The following is a 15,146-nucleotide window of genomic DNA, read 5'->3' as shown; positions in this document are numbered from 1 at the left end:
TACGAGGTCAGGACATCGAGACCATCCTGGTTAACATGGTGAAACCCCGTCTCTACTAAAAAATACAAAAAACTAGCCAGGCGAGGTGGCAGGCGCCTGTAGTCCCAGCTACTCGGGAGGCTGAGGCAGGAGAATGGCGTAAACCCGGGAGGCGGAGCTTGCAGTGAGCTGAGATCCGGCCACTGCACTCCAGCCCGGGCGACAGAGCGAGACTCGGTCTCAAAAAAAAAAAAAAAAAAAAAAGGAAAAATAGTAATTGAGAGAATTAGTAGTAATTGAGAGAATTAGTGATCTGAACGATGACTCAAAAGAGGCTCTAGAATAAAGCATGAAAAGACAGTACAGGAGAGTGTAGGAGGCATAGTTAAAAGGTCTGTTGTGTCTTATTAAAGTCTCAAAGAAGAGGGACATTGGGGTATCAACTGTATTTAATGATACTGGCTAAGGATTTTCCAAAAGTAATACAATCAGACTTTAGAATTAAGAAGCCTAATGAATACCAAGCAGGATTGAGAAAAAAAAACCTATCCTTAGGCATGTCATAGTGAAACTGTAGAAATAAAGACAAAGTCTCAAAAGCAACCAGGAGAAAACATTTCAGCTTCCAAGGAGCAAAAATATCTGACCTTTGACTTTTAGTTATAGCAATTGTAGAAGCCAGAATATCTTCAATATGCTGAAATAAAACAACTGCCAACATAGAATTTTATTTGCTGTGAAAATATCCTATAATTTCGAAGTAAAGGTGAAATAGATACTATCATACAAAACAAAATAATAACAGAATTTACCAACAAATATGTGCTAAAGGAAATGCTAAAGAAGTTTTTGGGCAGATGGAAAAAGAACTCAGATGAAAAGTTGGAGCTTCAGGAAGGATGAAGAACAATAAAAAGTTAATGTGCTGTCTATCTTGATAAACTCTGTTATACAGAACAATGGTAATATCTTGTTGGGTTTAAATGACAATAACGTATAAACCAGAAGGGAAGAAGGAAGACACAGAATAATTAAATGGCGTAAATTGTTCCTAGTTTCTTTCATTATCCAGGAAAAGGTAAAAGAATCAGCTAACACTAGACTTCAATATATCAAAAATGCACGAGTACACAAATATTGTACTCTAGTTCATAGTTTGTTTCTCACAAGGGTGTAGGGTTAGCAGTTCTGAAACTACCTGGTGTATACTTGGATTGAACAAGTAAACAAGTAAACATTGTAGATATTGAGATCCAGACTTGGAATGTCAGAGAAAGAAATAAGGAAAGGAAGAAAACTAGTATGAACCTTTGGTGTTCAGTTAGAATCAGAGATGTCAATATGAACTCAAAGTTTTATATATGTATATACATGTATAGATTGATTCAAAATAAACATACATGCATTTGTATGTCTTGGGTTACACACATACATTTCCTAGCTCAGTCCACTAGGGGGGACCTTGAAGCATTCACACCCGAGTAACATGAGCATTCCTAGTGCCAGACCCTGATTTTTTATTTTATTTTATTTTGTTTTATTTTACTTTAAGTTCTGGGATACATGTGCAGAACGTGCAGGTTTGTTACATAGGTATACATGTGCCGTGGTAGTTTGCTGCACCTATCAACCCGTCATCTAGGTTTTAAGCCCTGCATGCATTAGGTATTTGTCCTAACACTCTTCCCTCCCCTTGTCCCCCATCCCCCGACAGGCCCCCATGTGTGATGTTCCCCTCCCTGTGTCCATGTGTTCTCATTGCTCAACTGCCACTTATGAGTGAGAACGTGCAGTGTTTGGTTTTCTATTCCTGTGTTAGTTTGCTGAGAATGATGGTTTCCAGCTTCATCCATGTCCCTGCAAAGGACATGAAATCATTGTTTTTTATGACTGCATAGTATTCTATGGTGTATATGTGCCACATTTTCTTTATCCCGTCTATCATTGATGGGCATTTGGGTTGACTCCAAGTCTTTGCTATTGTAAATAGTGCTGCAATAAACTTACGTGTGCATGTGTCTTTATAGTAGAATGATATGTAATCCTTTGGGTATATACCCAGTAATGGGATTGCTGGGTTGAATGGTATTTCTGGTTCTAGATGCTTGAGGAATCGCCATACTGTCTTCCACAATGGTTGAATTAATTTACACTCCCACCAACAGTGTAAAAGCATCCCTATTTCTCCACATCCTCGCCAGCATCTGTTGTCACCTGACTTTTTAATAATCACCATACTAAATGGCATGAGATGGTATCTCGTTGTGGTTTTGATTTACATTTCTCTAATGACCAGTGATGATGAGCTTTTTTTCATGTGTTTGTTAGCCGCATAAATATCTTCTTTTGAGAAGTCTGTTCATATCCTTCACCCACTTTTGGATGGGATTGTTTGGTTTTTCTTGTAAATTTGTTTAAATTCCTTGTTGACTCTGGATGTTTGTCAGATAGATAGATTGCAAAAATTTTCTCCCATTCTGTAAGTTGCCTGTTCACGCTGATGATAGTTTCTTTTGCTGTACAGAAGTTCTTTAGTTTAATTAGATCCCATTTGTCTATTTTGGCTTTTGTTTCAATTGCTTTTGGTGTTTTAGTCATGAAGTCTTTGCCCATGCCTGTGTCCTGAATGATATTGTGTAGGTTTTCTTCTATGGTTTTTATGGATTTAGGTTTTACATTTAAGTCTTTAATCCATCTTGAGTTAATTTTTATGTAAGGTGTAAGGAAGGGGTCCAGTTTCTGTTTTCTACATATGGCTAGCCGGTTTTCCCAGCACCATTTATTAAATAGGGAATCCTTTCCCTATTGCTTATTTCTGTCAGGTTTGTCGAAGATCAGATGGCTATAGATGTGTGGTGTTATTTCTGAGGCCTCTGTTCCGTTCCATTGGTCTATGTATCTGTTTTGGTACCAGTACCATGCTGTTTTGGTTACTGTAGCCTTGTAGTATAGTTTGAAGTCAGGTAGCATGATGCCTCCAGCTTTGTTCTTTTTGCTTGGGATTCTCTTGGCTATACAGGCTCTTAAAAAAAAAAGTTCCGTATGAAATTTAAAATAGTTTTTTCTAATTCTGTGAAGAAAGTCAGTGGTAGCTTGCAGACCCTGATTTTTAAATACTATTATTCAGTACAAGAAAGCAGAGCTCCTTGAAATAATAGTTGATTCCAGGACTAGAGCAGGGAAAATGCAAGATCAGTCTATAACATCTTGTGGTGCCAGAAAGTAAAGATATGCACAAAAAAGTAAGAGGAAATGTCCAAAGGATACAGGAACCAACCTGAAAGGGTTATCAATGGCCCAAATTAGAACAATTATAGTAACAAAATGATAATATTGGATTAAACCTGTAGAAAAAAATAAATGTGCCTGAGTCCATACTGAAATGAATGAATGAATGTGTAGAGACTGAACAGCTCTCCCTAACAGAAGAATTCCAATTAAGAATTTTGGAGGATTGTAGGAATAAAATATTACCTTCATCAAATACTACAGTAATAATTGCAGGCAAAATCTATCATTGGGTGCTAAAATTAGTGGACAAAAGTTTGATGAGAAACAGGGTATTTGCGCCCGGGCGCGGTGGCTCAACCCTGTAATCCCAGCACTTTGGGAGGCCGAGATGGGCGGATCACGAGGTCAGGACATCGAGACCATCCTAGCTAACACGGTGAAACCCCGTTTCTACTAAAAATACAAAAAAAAACTAGCCGGGCGAGGTGGCGGGCGCCTGTGGTCCCAGCTACTCGGGAGGCTGAGACAGGAGAATGGCGGGAACCCGGGAGGCGGAGCTTGCAGTGAGCTGAGATCCAGCCACTGCACTCCAGCCTGGGCGACAGTGCGAGACTCCGTCTTAAAAAAAAAAAAAAAAAGAAAAGAAACAGGGTATTTGCATAGTCTCAGAATATCTCCTTATATTTCTTAATTACAAAAGGAAAAATAGTAACTTTACTGTAGAGAAACTCAGAAGATATCTTAACCAAGAAATCAAGATTACCATCGCCAGTAATAAGACATTGTCATTATAGACTCTGTAATAGGATGCACTGAGGAGGTCACAATGTCACTTAGCTGTTATTGTTTCCAAATGCATAACCTCAATCCAATCATGAGAAAACATCAGACAAAGCCAGTTGAAGGAAATAAAGTACCTGACCATTACTCTTCAAAATTGTCAAAGCCATTTAAAAAAAGAAGAAATTGAGGATTGTAAGAGTAAAGAAACATGACAGCTACTTGCACTGTGGGATACTGGGCCAGAAAAAGGACTTTAGTGAAAATACTGATGAAATTTGAATAATATGTTTAGGTTACTAGTTAATAGTATCGTATCATTGTTAATTTCCTGGTTTTGGTCATTGTACTATGATTATATAAGATTCTAATATTAGGAGCAGCTGAGTGAAAGCTATTCTGTACTATTTTGCAACTTTTTTGTAAATCTAAAACTATTTCAGGCGAGGCGCAGTGACTCAGCACTTTGGGAGGCTGGGGCGGGTGGATAGCTTGAGCTCAGGGGTTCAAGATCAGCCTGGACAACATGGTAAAATTTTGTCTCTACCAAAAATACAGTAATAAAAAAAAAAAAAATTAGCAGGGCGTGGTAGTGTGATCCCAGCTACTTGGGAGGCTGAAGTGGGAGGATCTCTTGAGCCTGGGAGGCAGAGGTTGCACTGAGCTGTGATGGTCCCATTGTACTCCAGCCTGAACAACAGAGTGAGACCCTATCTCAAAAAATAAAAAATAAAACTATTTCAAAAGAGAAAGTAAGTGGTTAAACAAATTGTGGTATATTCATACAATGGAATGCTGTCTAGCAATAGAAAGGATGAACTGTTTATACACACAGCAGAATGGATGAATCTCAGAATAATTATGCTGAGTGAAAGACCTCATAAGAAATAGTATGATTCCATTTATATGAAATTTTAGAAAATGTAATCTAGCTGAGAGCAGTGGCTCACGCCTCTAATCCCAGCACTTTGGGAGGCTGAGGCAGGTGGATCACCTGAGGTCAGGAGTTCAAGACCAGCCTGACCAACATGGAGAAACCCCGTCTTTACTAAAAATACAAAAAAATTAGCCGGGGTGGTGGCGCATGCCTATAATCCCAGCTACTCGGGAGGCCGAGGCAGGAGAATCACTTGAACCCGGGAGGCAGAGGTTGCAGTGAGCCAAGATCGCGCCATTGCACTCCAGCTTGGGCAAAAAGAGCGAAACTCTGTCTCAAAAAAAAAAAAAAAAAAGAAAATGTAATCTATAGTGACAGAAAACAAATCAGTAGTTGCCTGGTCATAGAGACAAGGTCACAGGCAGAGAGGAGTGGGAGGGAGGGATACAAACGGGCACCAGGATACTTTTGGGAGTAATAGATACGTTCACTATCTTAATTCTGGTGATGATTTCATGAGTGTATATGTGTCAGAACTTAAAGTTATACACTTTAAATGTGTGCATTTTATAGTATGTCAACTATACTAAAATAAAGTTGTTTTTATTTTTAATGCATAATATAATTTTTAGGACATCCATTAAAGTTCTAGAACGGGCATGGTTGGCTCACGCCTGTAATCCTAGCACTTGGGGAGGCCAAGATGAGAGAATCACTTGAGTCCAGAAATTTGAGACTAGCCTGGTCAACATAGCGGGACCCCATCTCTTCAAAAAAATATAAAAATTAGCCAGACATAGTGGTGCATACCTATAGTCCCAGCTACTTGGGAAGTTGAGGTGGGAGGAATGCTTGAGCCCAGGAGTTAAAGGCTACAGTGAACTATGACTGTGCCATTGCACTCCAGCCAGGTGACAGAGCAATACCCTGTCTGTTAAAAAATATATATATAATATATATAATATGTACAATATAAAAAAAATATATAAGCCTATATTATTTCCAGACTAACGGAGGGGAGACAATGAGATAAATAGTCAAATATTCTAAAAGAAGGCATAAAGAAGAAAAAAAGGAACATAGAACATGTAAAACAAATAGTAAATTCATCATAAAATTCAAGAAATAAATCAGTACCGACATTACTGATATATACTAAATTTATATAAAATTTATATGAATATATACTAAATATTCCAGTTAAAGAGATATATAGGATTTAATGGAAGAAGAAAATGTATGTGCTATGTAAAAGAGAAACAACTACAATGTAAAGATGTGGAAAGATTGTAAACAAGATGAAAATAGATACATCCCATATTATCCAAAGTACAATATTTAGGGGTTTGCAGTAAGGGATAAAACTATTAGATAATGCTAACTTTTAGGTTAGAGGAATGCAGCGTTGTACTTGGAAGGGAAACTTGGGGTTTAGACAATAATAAGGTTGTTTACATAAGTGTTTGTTTTATGAAAATTCGTTATGCTCCACGTTTGATTTTTATACACTTTTCCCATATGAGTATTCTATTTCACAATTTATTTTTAATTTTTAACTTTTTAAATTTTTTTTGAGACGGAGTCTCTCTCTGCCCCCAGGCTGGAGTGCAGTGGCGTGATCTCAGCTTACTGCAACCTCCGTCTCCCAAGTTCAAGCAGTTCTCCTGCCTCAGCCTCCCAAGTAGGTGGGACTACAGGCGTGCACCACTATGCCCGGCTAATTTTTGTATTTTTAGTAGAGACAGGGTTTTTCCATATTGGCCAGGCTGTTCTCAAACTCCTGACCTCAGGTGATGCGCCTGCCTCGGCCTCCCAAAGTGCTGGGTTTACAGGTGTGAGCCACTGCACCCAGCCTTAATTTTAAAATAATAGAGACAGTGTTTTGATATGTTGACCAGGCTGATTTCAAACTCCTGATGCTCCTGCTTCAGCTTCCCAGAGTGTTGGGGTTACAGGCATATGCCACTGTGCTACATTTTTTTTTTTTAGGTAAAAAACCAAACAGCAACTAACACATGGCCCAGACAAACAATCAGTAATTTGGGAGCAATTGGTTTGCCTTATAGAAAAGTAAATCTTTTAGAAAAGTATGCCTCACAACATACAGAAAAAGACACTTGTAACTGTATTGAAGACCTAAATAGAAGGGAAAGCAAAATTTAACTGTTAAGAGAAAATTCAGGAAAAAATTTCTGTGCTCTTACGGTACAAGATAATTTTTTTTTTTTTTTCGAGATGGAGTCTTGCTCTGTCACCCATGCTGGAGTGCAGTGGCACGATCACGGCTCACTGCAAGCTCCACTCCTGGGTTCACACCATTCTCCTGTCTCAGCCTCCCAAGTAGCTGGGACTATAGGTGCCCGCCACCACGCCCGGCTAATTTTTTGTATTTTTAGTGGAGACGGGGTTTCACCGTGTTAGCCAAGATGGTCTCGATCTCCTGACCTCGTGATCCACCTGCCTCAGCCTCCCAAAGTACTGGGCTTACAGGCGTGAGCCACTGGACCCAGCAAAAAAATTAAAACTGATAATAGTAAGTAATATAATCATATGAGGAAATGGAAAGTCACTGTTGTTTGAAGTATAAACTGGTGCAGCCTTTTTGGAAAATAATCACAATATCTCGAAAGATTAAAAATGAAGATTGAAAATACCTCTAACATTTTCTCTTCTATGCATATAAACTAGAGGAATTTCTCAAGGAGATTGGGTAAGAATGTTTGTTGTATTATTTGTAACAGTGGAAAAAGTATACAGTAAATCTGTTCAAGACTAGGTAAACTAATGTAGTATCCACAAAATGGATAACAGTGAAACTATAATGTATTGTTTTCTTTTTCAGGCTATTCACATGGATTATTTTGGTTGTAGGTTAAATATGTTATGTATTATAACCCTCTCCATCTGTGTAGGAACAGATTTGCTAGTTTACGTTTGTAGAGTTTTCCCTTAAGTGATCATTATTACTGATATTTCCCTAAATTCAAGATTTTTTTCCTTAAACATTGACTTCTCTTAATCTATTCAGGGAAAATAGTAGTATTCAAAAATTTATTTTGCTTCTTCATTATTTATGCTTTTTTGTAGGACTAATGTTTCAAGCCAGACTCCCTCTGCCAAAAGAAGTTTGGGATTTCTTCCTCAGCCAGCTCCTCTTTCTGTTAAAAAACTGAGGTGTAACCAGGATTACACTGGCTGGAATAAACCAAGAGTGCCCCTTTCCTCTCACCAACAGCAGCAACTGCAGGGGTAGGTTAATTCTTTCATTTTACTTTCTTTTTTATAAAGTGATTCAATAGAAGTGTGCTTTGGTGTAAAACATGATTAAAGGAGTCACATTAAAGTTCTAAAATATTTAGAAATTAGATCACTTATTAAAGATTTGTTACATCCATAAGTAATGTTAACTTCCTTTTCTGTTCGCCAAACAGTTTTAGAACTTTGGAATATATATAATATTCATTTTAAAGCAGAAAATGTATATTTTCCAACCCGTTAACACTTCATTCTGCGGCTGAGATACTTTCAACATTTTTTATATATTTTCCCTAGTTTCTTCATGGTTATATATTTATTAAACACAAAAAGGAGATCATAGTATAATAACTGTAGTAATTATAGTAGCTATCTTTTTAATTTTTTTTTTTTAATAGAAATGGGGCCTCACTATGTTGCAGGTTGGTAGAATTCCTGGCCTCAAGCAATCCTCTCTCCTCAGCCTCCCAAAGTGCTGGGATAACAAGCATGAGCCACTGTGCCTGGCCAGTAGCTCTGTTACCTAAAGTATTTATTGTGTGCCAGATACTGTCTGCTAAGTGTTTAAATTGATTTTTTTCCATTTATTTATTTATTTTTTTTATTTTTTTATTTTTTTTGAGACGGAGTCTCGCTCTGTCGCCCAGGCTGGAGTGCAGTGGCGCGATCTCGGCTCACTGCAAGCGCCGCCTCCCGGGTTGACGCCATTCTCCTGCCTCAGCCTTCCGAGTAGCTGGGACTACAGGCGCCCACCATCTCGCCCGGCTAGTTTTTTTGTATGTTTTTTTTAGTAGAGACGGGGTTTCACCGTGTTAGCCAGGATGGTCTCGATCTCCTGACCTCGTGATCCACCCGTCTCGGCCTCCCAAAGTGCTGGGATTACAGGCTTGAGCCACCGCGCCCGGCCTTTTCTTTTAAATCTTCGCGACAAGTCTTTGAGATAGCTATATTAACAATCTGGTTTTATGAATAAAGTAAGACTTAGCAAAGTTAATTAACTTGCTCAAAGTGATATAGTCAGTAGTACAGCAGTAGTAAATCCGGGCAGTTGTGCTCCAATTGTGTTCTTAATCACTATGCTATATTGCTTCTCTGTTTCTTTTTCACTGCACATTAATCTTGGCACCCTTGTATATTAACACAGAACTTTCAACCACGTAAGTGTGCATTTAGGTTTCCCTTTTTTCCAAATATAATTCAAGCTAGAATGAACATTGTTATACACATATGTATGGTTTTAATGCTTGTTGGAACTTTTCTATAGGATATAATATTGGAAGTAAAATTGTTAAGGATTAAGACTACGGAAGGCAGTTTGAAATTTTTAATTATTTTTACCAGACTGCTCTCTCATAACCTATCAACTTATTTGTTTTTAATCTCACTCAAAGTACTGCTTTTATACCAGCTTTAAACTTACAACATTACTTGAATGAGTGGTATATGCCAAGTGGCTTATTCATAGTCGTTTATATGCTTCATATATTTGCAGAAAACATCATAAAATTTGCAGTGAAAACAATTCACTCTCCTTTCTGCTTACCTGTTGCTTTCTCTAATCTTCATCTTTTCTACTCTTTCTTCTATGATGTTTACTTTCCAGTCAAATGCTTAATTTCCTTTGTTCTTCATTCTAATTGTTCTACTTCAGTTATCTTGCTGCCTCCTAACCAGATAACATTTTATATTGGTCTTATCTATCCCATTTCATAACCATTTTTCATCTGGGTCTTTGTCTCTGTCTACCCTGATCTTACTTGTTTCATTTTCCTATTGCCTTCTCTTGTATATTTTTTAGTTTACTTGTGGTTTCTGTTATTCACCTCCTTCAGACTCTTTTCAGAGCCTTGTGAGTTGCCACCCTTGGTGCTCTAGGCTCCTCCAGTGTTTCTTTCATTTCTGTATAGTACCTATACCCATCTCTAGAAATAACATTTTTGAGCAAAACTCTGTCTCAAAAAGAAAAAAAAAAAAAAGATTCAAACTAAGGATCACAATGGACAAGCAAGAATACATGAAATGACAAATACTTGAACTCAGAAAAGATGGAGAAGAAAAGGTGTATTGAAAATGAAGTTTTAAATTGAAGATACCCAAGTGAAAATAATTTCAAATGAAAATGGGCTTTAAAAAGGAAAGTCGGAAAAGAAAAAAAAAAAGAAGAAGTATAAAAAACCAGAAAGGGCCGGGCACAGTGGCTCATCCCTGTAATCCTAGCACTTTGGGAGGTGGGTGGATCGCCTGAGGTCAGGAGTTCGAGACCAACTTGACCAGTATGGTGAAACTCCGTCTCTACTAAAAATACAAAAATTAGCCAGACATGGTGGCGTGTGTCCATAATCCCAGCTACTCAGGAGGCTGAGGCAGGAGGATTTCTTGAACACAGGAGGTGGGGGTTGCAGTGAGCTGAGATTGCACCACTGCACTCCAGCCTGAGTGACAGAGTGACACTCCATCTCAAAAAAAAAAGCCAGAAAGAAAGTAGTTGAATTAGAAAAAGGCAAAGAATACACCCATATTACATATAATTAGTGTCCCAGAAGAAGAAGATCAAAGCATTGAGACAGAAGTAGTGTTAAAAAACTATAATCCTGCTGGCATGGTGACTCATGCCTGTTATACCATCACTTTGGGAGGCAGAGGTGGGTAGATCTCTTGAGCCCAGGAATTCGAGACCAATCTGGGCAACATAGTGAAACCCCATCTCTACAAAAAGTACAAAAATTAGCTGGGCTTGGTGGCGTGCACCTGTGGTCCCAGATACTCAGGGGACTGGGGCAGGAGGATTGCTTGAGCCCAGGAGGTCAAGGCTGCAGTGAGCCGTGATAGTCCACTGCATTTCAGCCTGGGAGACAGAGAACGAGACCTTGCCTAAAAAAAAAAAACAACAAAAAAACTATAATCCAAGAAAACTTCACTGAAATAAAAGTCTTGAATCTATATATTGAAAGAGTTTTCCAGGTATCTGGAAAATTGACCTAGAATATTCAAGACAAATCTTAGTAGAACTATTAGACTTTAAAGACAAGGAAGATCCTCAGTTCCTTAATCAAAAAGATGAAATAATTTACAAGGGCAACAGAAATAGACTGGCATCAGACTTCTCAAAATCATCATGCAGAGCAGGATAACATTAACATCATTTTCAAGAAACTCGATGAAAGGAGGCGTGAAACAAATATTTCATGCCAAGCCAGGATGTCAAAATATGCAAGCTAGAGAAAAAAAGTTTGAACTATAAGAACTTGGAGTACTATACACACATTTACTCTTCCTGAGGACTGTACAGAAAATGAGCTTCATGCATCCAAAAGTAACTGGAGAAACATTGACAAAAGCATAAATGATGAACATTTCATGTATTCAGTTATAGAACTAAGACAAACAATGGTGAGAATACATATAAAAGAATGGTATATAAACATTATGTCAGCTGGGCATGATGGCTAACACCTATAATCCCAGCACTTTGGGAGTCTGAGGCAGGCAGATCACTTGAGCTCAGGAGTTCGAGACCAGCCTGGGAAACACAGAAAAACCACGTCTCTACAAAAAATACAAAAAAAAAATTTAGCTGAATGTGGTTGTGCACACTTGTAGTTCCATCTGCTTGGGAGGCTGAGGTGGGAGGATTGCTTGAGCCTGGGAGGTCGAGGCCACAGCGAACTGTGGTCATACCACTGCACTTTAGCTTGAGTGACAAAGTGAGACACTATTTCCCCACCAATTTTTTTTTTTTTCTGATAAAGTAGTAAGATTGCAACTAAAAGAAAATGGGCAAAGAGAGAGAAGGAAGAAAGTAGAATAATGTAGTTGACTGTTTCATAAAGTAATAGGTGTGAGTCAAAGGATACCATTTAAAATGAATGGGCTGAGTGCAGTGGCTCACGCCTGTAATCCCAACACTTTGGGAAGCCACGTTGGAAGGATCACTTGAGCTTGATAGTTTAAGACCAGCCTGGGCAACATAGTAAGACCCTGTCTCTACAAAAATAAATAAATAAATAAATAAAATGGGCAGGCTAGGCCAGGCACAGTGGCCCACATGTGTAATCCTAGCGCTTTGGGAGGCCAAAATGGGGGGTCACTTGAGGCTAGGAATTCAAGACCAGCCTGGGCCACATAGCAAGACCCTTTCTCTACAAATAATAAAATAAAATAAAAAATTATCCCAACATGGTGGTACATGTCTTTAATCCCAGCTACCGGGGAGACTGAGGCTGGAGGATCGCTTGAGCCAAGGAGTTTACAGTTACAGTGAGCTATGATCGTACCAATGCACTCCAGCCTAAGTGACAGAGCAAGACCTTGTCTCTAACATAAAATAATAAAATGGGCAGGCTAGATGGTTTTAAAAATTTATGATAAAGGGGTTAACAGCAATATAAAAATAGTCTAAAACTGTCTCGCAAAGCAAAACTGAACTCTGCTGCATACTAGAAATATACATAGAACAGTAATTCAAAAAGTATTATAATAAAGGGAAGGAGAGATTATTTAATGAAAACAATTAAGAAATCAGAGGCTGCAGTTCTGATATCCAATAAAGTAGAACTTAGGTCAGAAATTTGTATGTTAGGCCAGAAACCTGTATATTTCTCCTTCCAGGTCTGTCAGTTTTTACTTTATGTATTTTATAGCTTTGTTTTTTGGCACATACACATTTAGGATTATATTAATTACATCTTAATGAATTGACTTCTCTATTGTTATGAAACGCCCCTTTTTATCCCTGATAATATTTTTCTGAAGTCTACTGTGTCTTATATGAATAGTGACTCCACATTTTTATGATTAGATCATCCAGTCTAAATTGATAGTTGAACTATTTAGACCATTAACATTTTTCACAATTATGGATAAGGCTGAATTTAAGTCCACCATCTTGCTAATTGTTTTCTATTTGTTCCATCTGTCCTTGGTTACTTGTTTCTCTTTTCTTTCTTTCCTTTGTGTTCATTTTATCTCCATTATTGCCTCCCACCCCACACCATTTATATTATTATCATACATTTTACTTCTTTTTCTTTTTCTTTTTTTTTGAGATAGAGTTTTGCTCTTGTTGCCTAGGCTGGAGTGCAATGGCATGATCTCAGCTCACTGCAGCCTCTGCCTCCCAGGTTCAAGCAATTCTCCTGCCTCAGCCTGCAGAGTAGCTGGGATTATAGGCATGCGCTACCATGCCTGGCTGATTTTGTATTTTTAGTAGAGTTAGTAGAGACAGGGTTTCTCCATATTGGTCAAACTGGTCTCGAAGTCCCGACCTCAAGTGATCTGCCCGCCTCGGCCTCCCAGAGTGTTGGGATTACAGGCATGAGCCACCGTGCCCAGCCCATTTTACTTCTATGTATGTTACACATCCCACAATACGTAGTTATGTCTTTTTTACAGCCTTACTAATTCATGTACCATGTAGTTACCTATTTAAAGTGTATTATTTGGTGTTATTTTTTTTACTTTAAACAGTCTAGTAGTATTTAAAGAAATTAAAACATGAGACAGAAATGTATTTTGTATTTTCCCACATGATTTCCCATTTTAAGTGCTCTTTATTGTTTTGTGCAGATCCGAGTTTCTATCTGGTATCATTTTTCCTTCTGCATGAAGAATGTCGTTTTAACATTTCTTACAGTGCATGTCTCCTGGCAGCAAGTATTCTCAGATTTTGTTTGTCAGGAAAAGGATTTTGCTTTTAATTTTAAAAGATATTTCCATTGGATCTAGGAATCTAGCTTATATAGAACTCTAACTTGATAGCGTGTTTCTTTCAGTATTTTAAAGATATCTTTTCTTTGTCTTCTGTTTTGTATAATTTCTGACTAGAAGCCTATGGTCTTAATCTTGTTTTAGTCTTAACTTTACAATTATGTACTTTGTTTCCCTAGTTCTTGCATATTCAAAATGTTATCTCTAGCTTGAATACTTGAAAAATAGTTCGGACCCAAAATCCTTGGGTCATGCTTTCTTTCCTTGGGTTTCTTATAATGCTACTTTACTGTTACCTTGCTTTGTATTTGCTTTTCAGAAATAAGATGCCAGTCTAATTCTTCTGCACTTGTAAGTGATTTAATCTTTTTCCCTGAAGATGCTGAGACAGTTTTTTTCTGACTGCTTTTCAAGATTTTCTCTTTGTTGCTAATTTTTAGCAGTTTTATTTTGATGGGCTTCATTTTGATTCGTGTTTATCTTACTTGGGATTTGTTGAGCTTCTTGGATCTGTGGGTTTCTATCAGATTTTGAATGTTTTTATAGATTTTTTTCAGATTTTTTTTCTGACTCTTCTCCCCTCTGGATTCCAATTATATTTGATATAAATATAATCGTATTTGATATCGTCCCACAGGTTAGTGGGAATCTGTTCTGTTGCTGTGTCTTCAGGTTCACTGATATTTCCTTCTACAGTGTCTAATATGCTATTAATCCCATCAAGTGAAATTTTCATTTTAAATATTGCGGTTTTCATCTCTAGAAGTTTAATTTGAGTCATTAAAAAATCTTCTACTTTTCTCATTATGTTTATGATTTCCTTTCCATTCTTGATCATGTAGAGCATATTTTAAGTAGTCATTTTAATATCCTTGTCTGCAGTGGTGGTTTTGATTGTTTTGAAACTCCAGTTTAAGTTCTTCTTTTTCATTTCTGTTTTTTTTTTTTCTTCTTTCTCAGCTGTGTGATCTGCTTAAGTTCTTTTTGAATATAGAGTGTCCTTTACTCTAAGGCTAATTTGCTTCCTTTCCTAAAGCATAGTTCGTTTGGGGTCTCTGTTAACACTGTGAATTCATCTAGGTCTCGCTATTCTGACTGGTGGAAATTCACACTGGTGGAATTTTAGTCCCTGCATGAGTTCTGGGAGTTGTTTGGCCAATAGCTCCACAGTAAACATTCTTTTCCTTGAAGTTGTTCTTGACAGTGTCAAGAAGACTGAGTTTCACTCTGCATACACAGGTTGGTATTCAGCCAAATATTCAAGCAGACCGCTATGCAGATTTCTGGAGCTTTTCCTTTGCTCAGTTCCCTCCTCTCA

At 37.8% G+C, this 15,146-nt stretch overlaps 1 protein-coding gene across 4 annotated transcripts in view; it reads left to right on the top strand.

Annotated features, from left to right (window-relative positions):
* The window catches only part of USP37 (ubiquitin specific peptidase 37), a 121,021-nt gene that overhangs the window by 52,322 nt on the left and 53,553 nt on the right, over positions 1–15,146 (top strand). For all 4 annotated transcript variants that reach the window (XM_026454735.2, XM_026454737.1, XM_026454734.1 and 1 more), the window contains one exon: positions 7,955–8,116. In XM_026454735.2, coding sequence (XP_026310520.1) covers positions 7,955–8,116 — 162 coding nt within the window. The remainder of the gene's footprint in view (positions 1–7,954; positions 8,117–15,146) is intronic.

Source organism: Piliocolobus tephrosceles, chromosome 11, assembly GCF_002776525.5.
Source record: "Piliocolobus tephrosceles isolate RC106 chromosome 11, ASM277652v3, whole genome shotgun sequence".
NCBI lineage: Eukaryota > Metazoa > Chordata > Mammalia > Primates > Cercopithecidae > Piliocolobus > Piliocolobus tephrosceles.
This window is presented reverse-complemented; position numbering and strand designations above follow the sequence as displayed.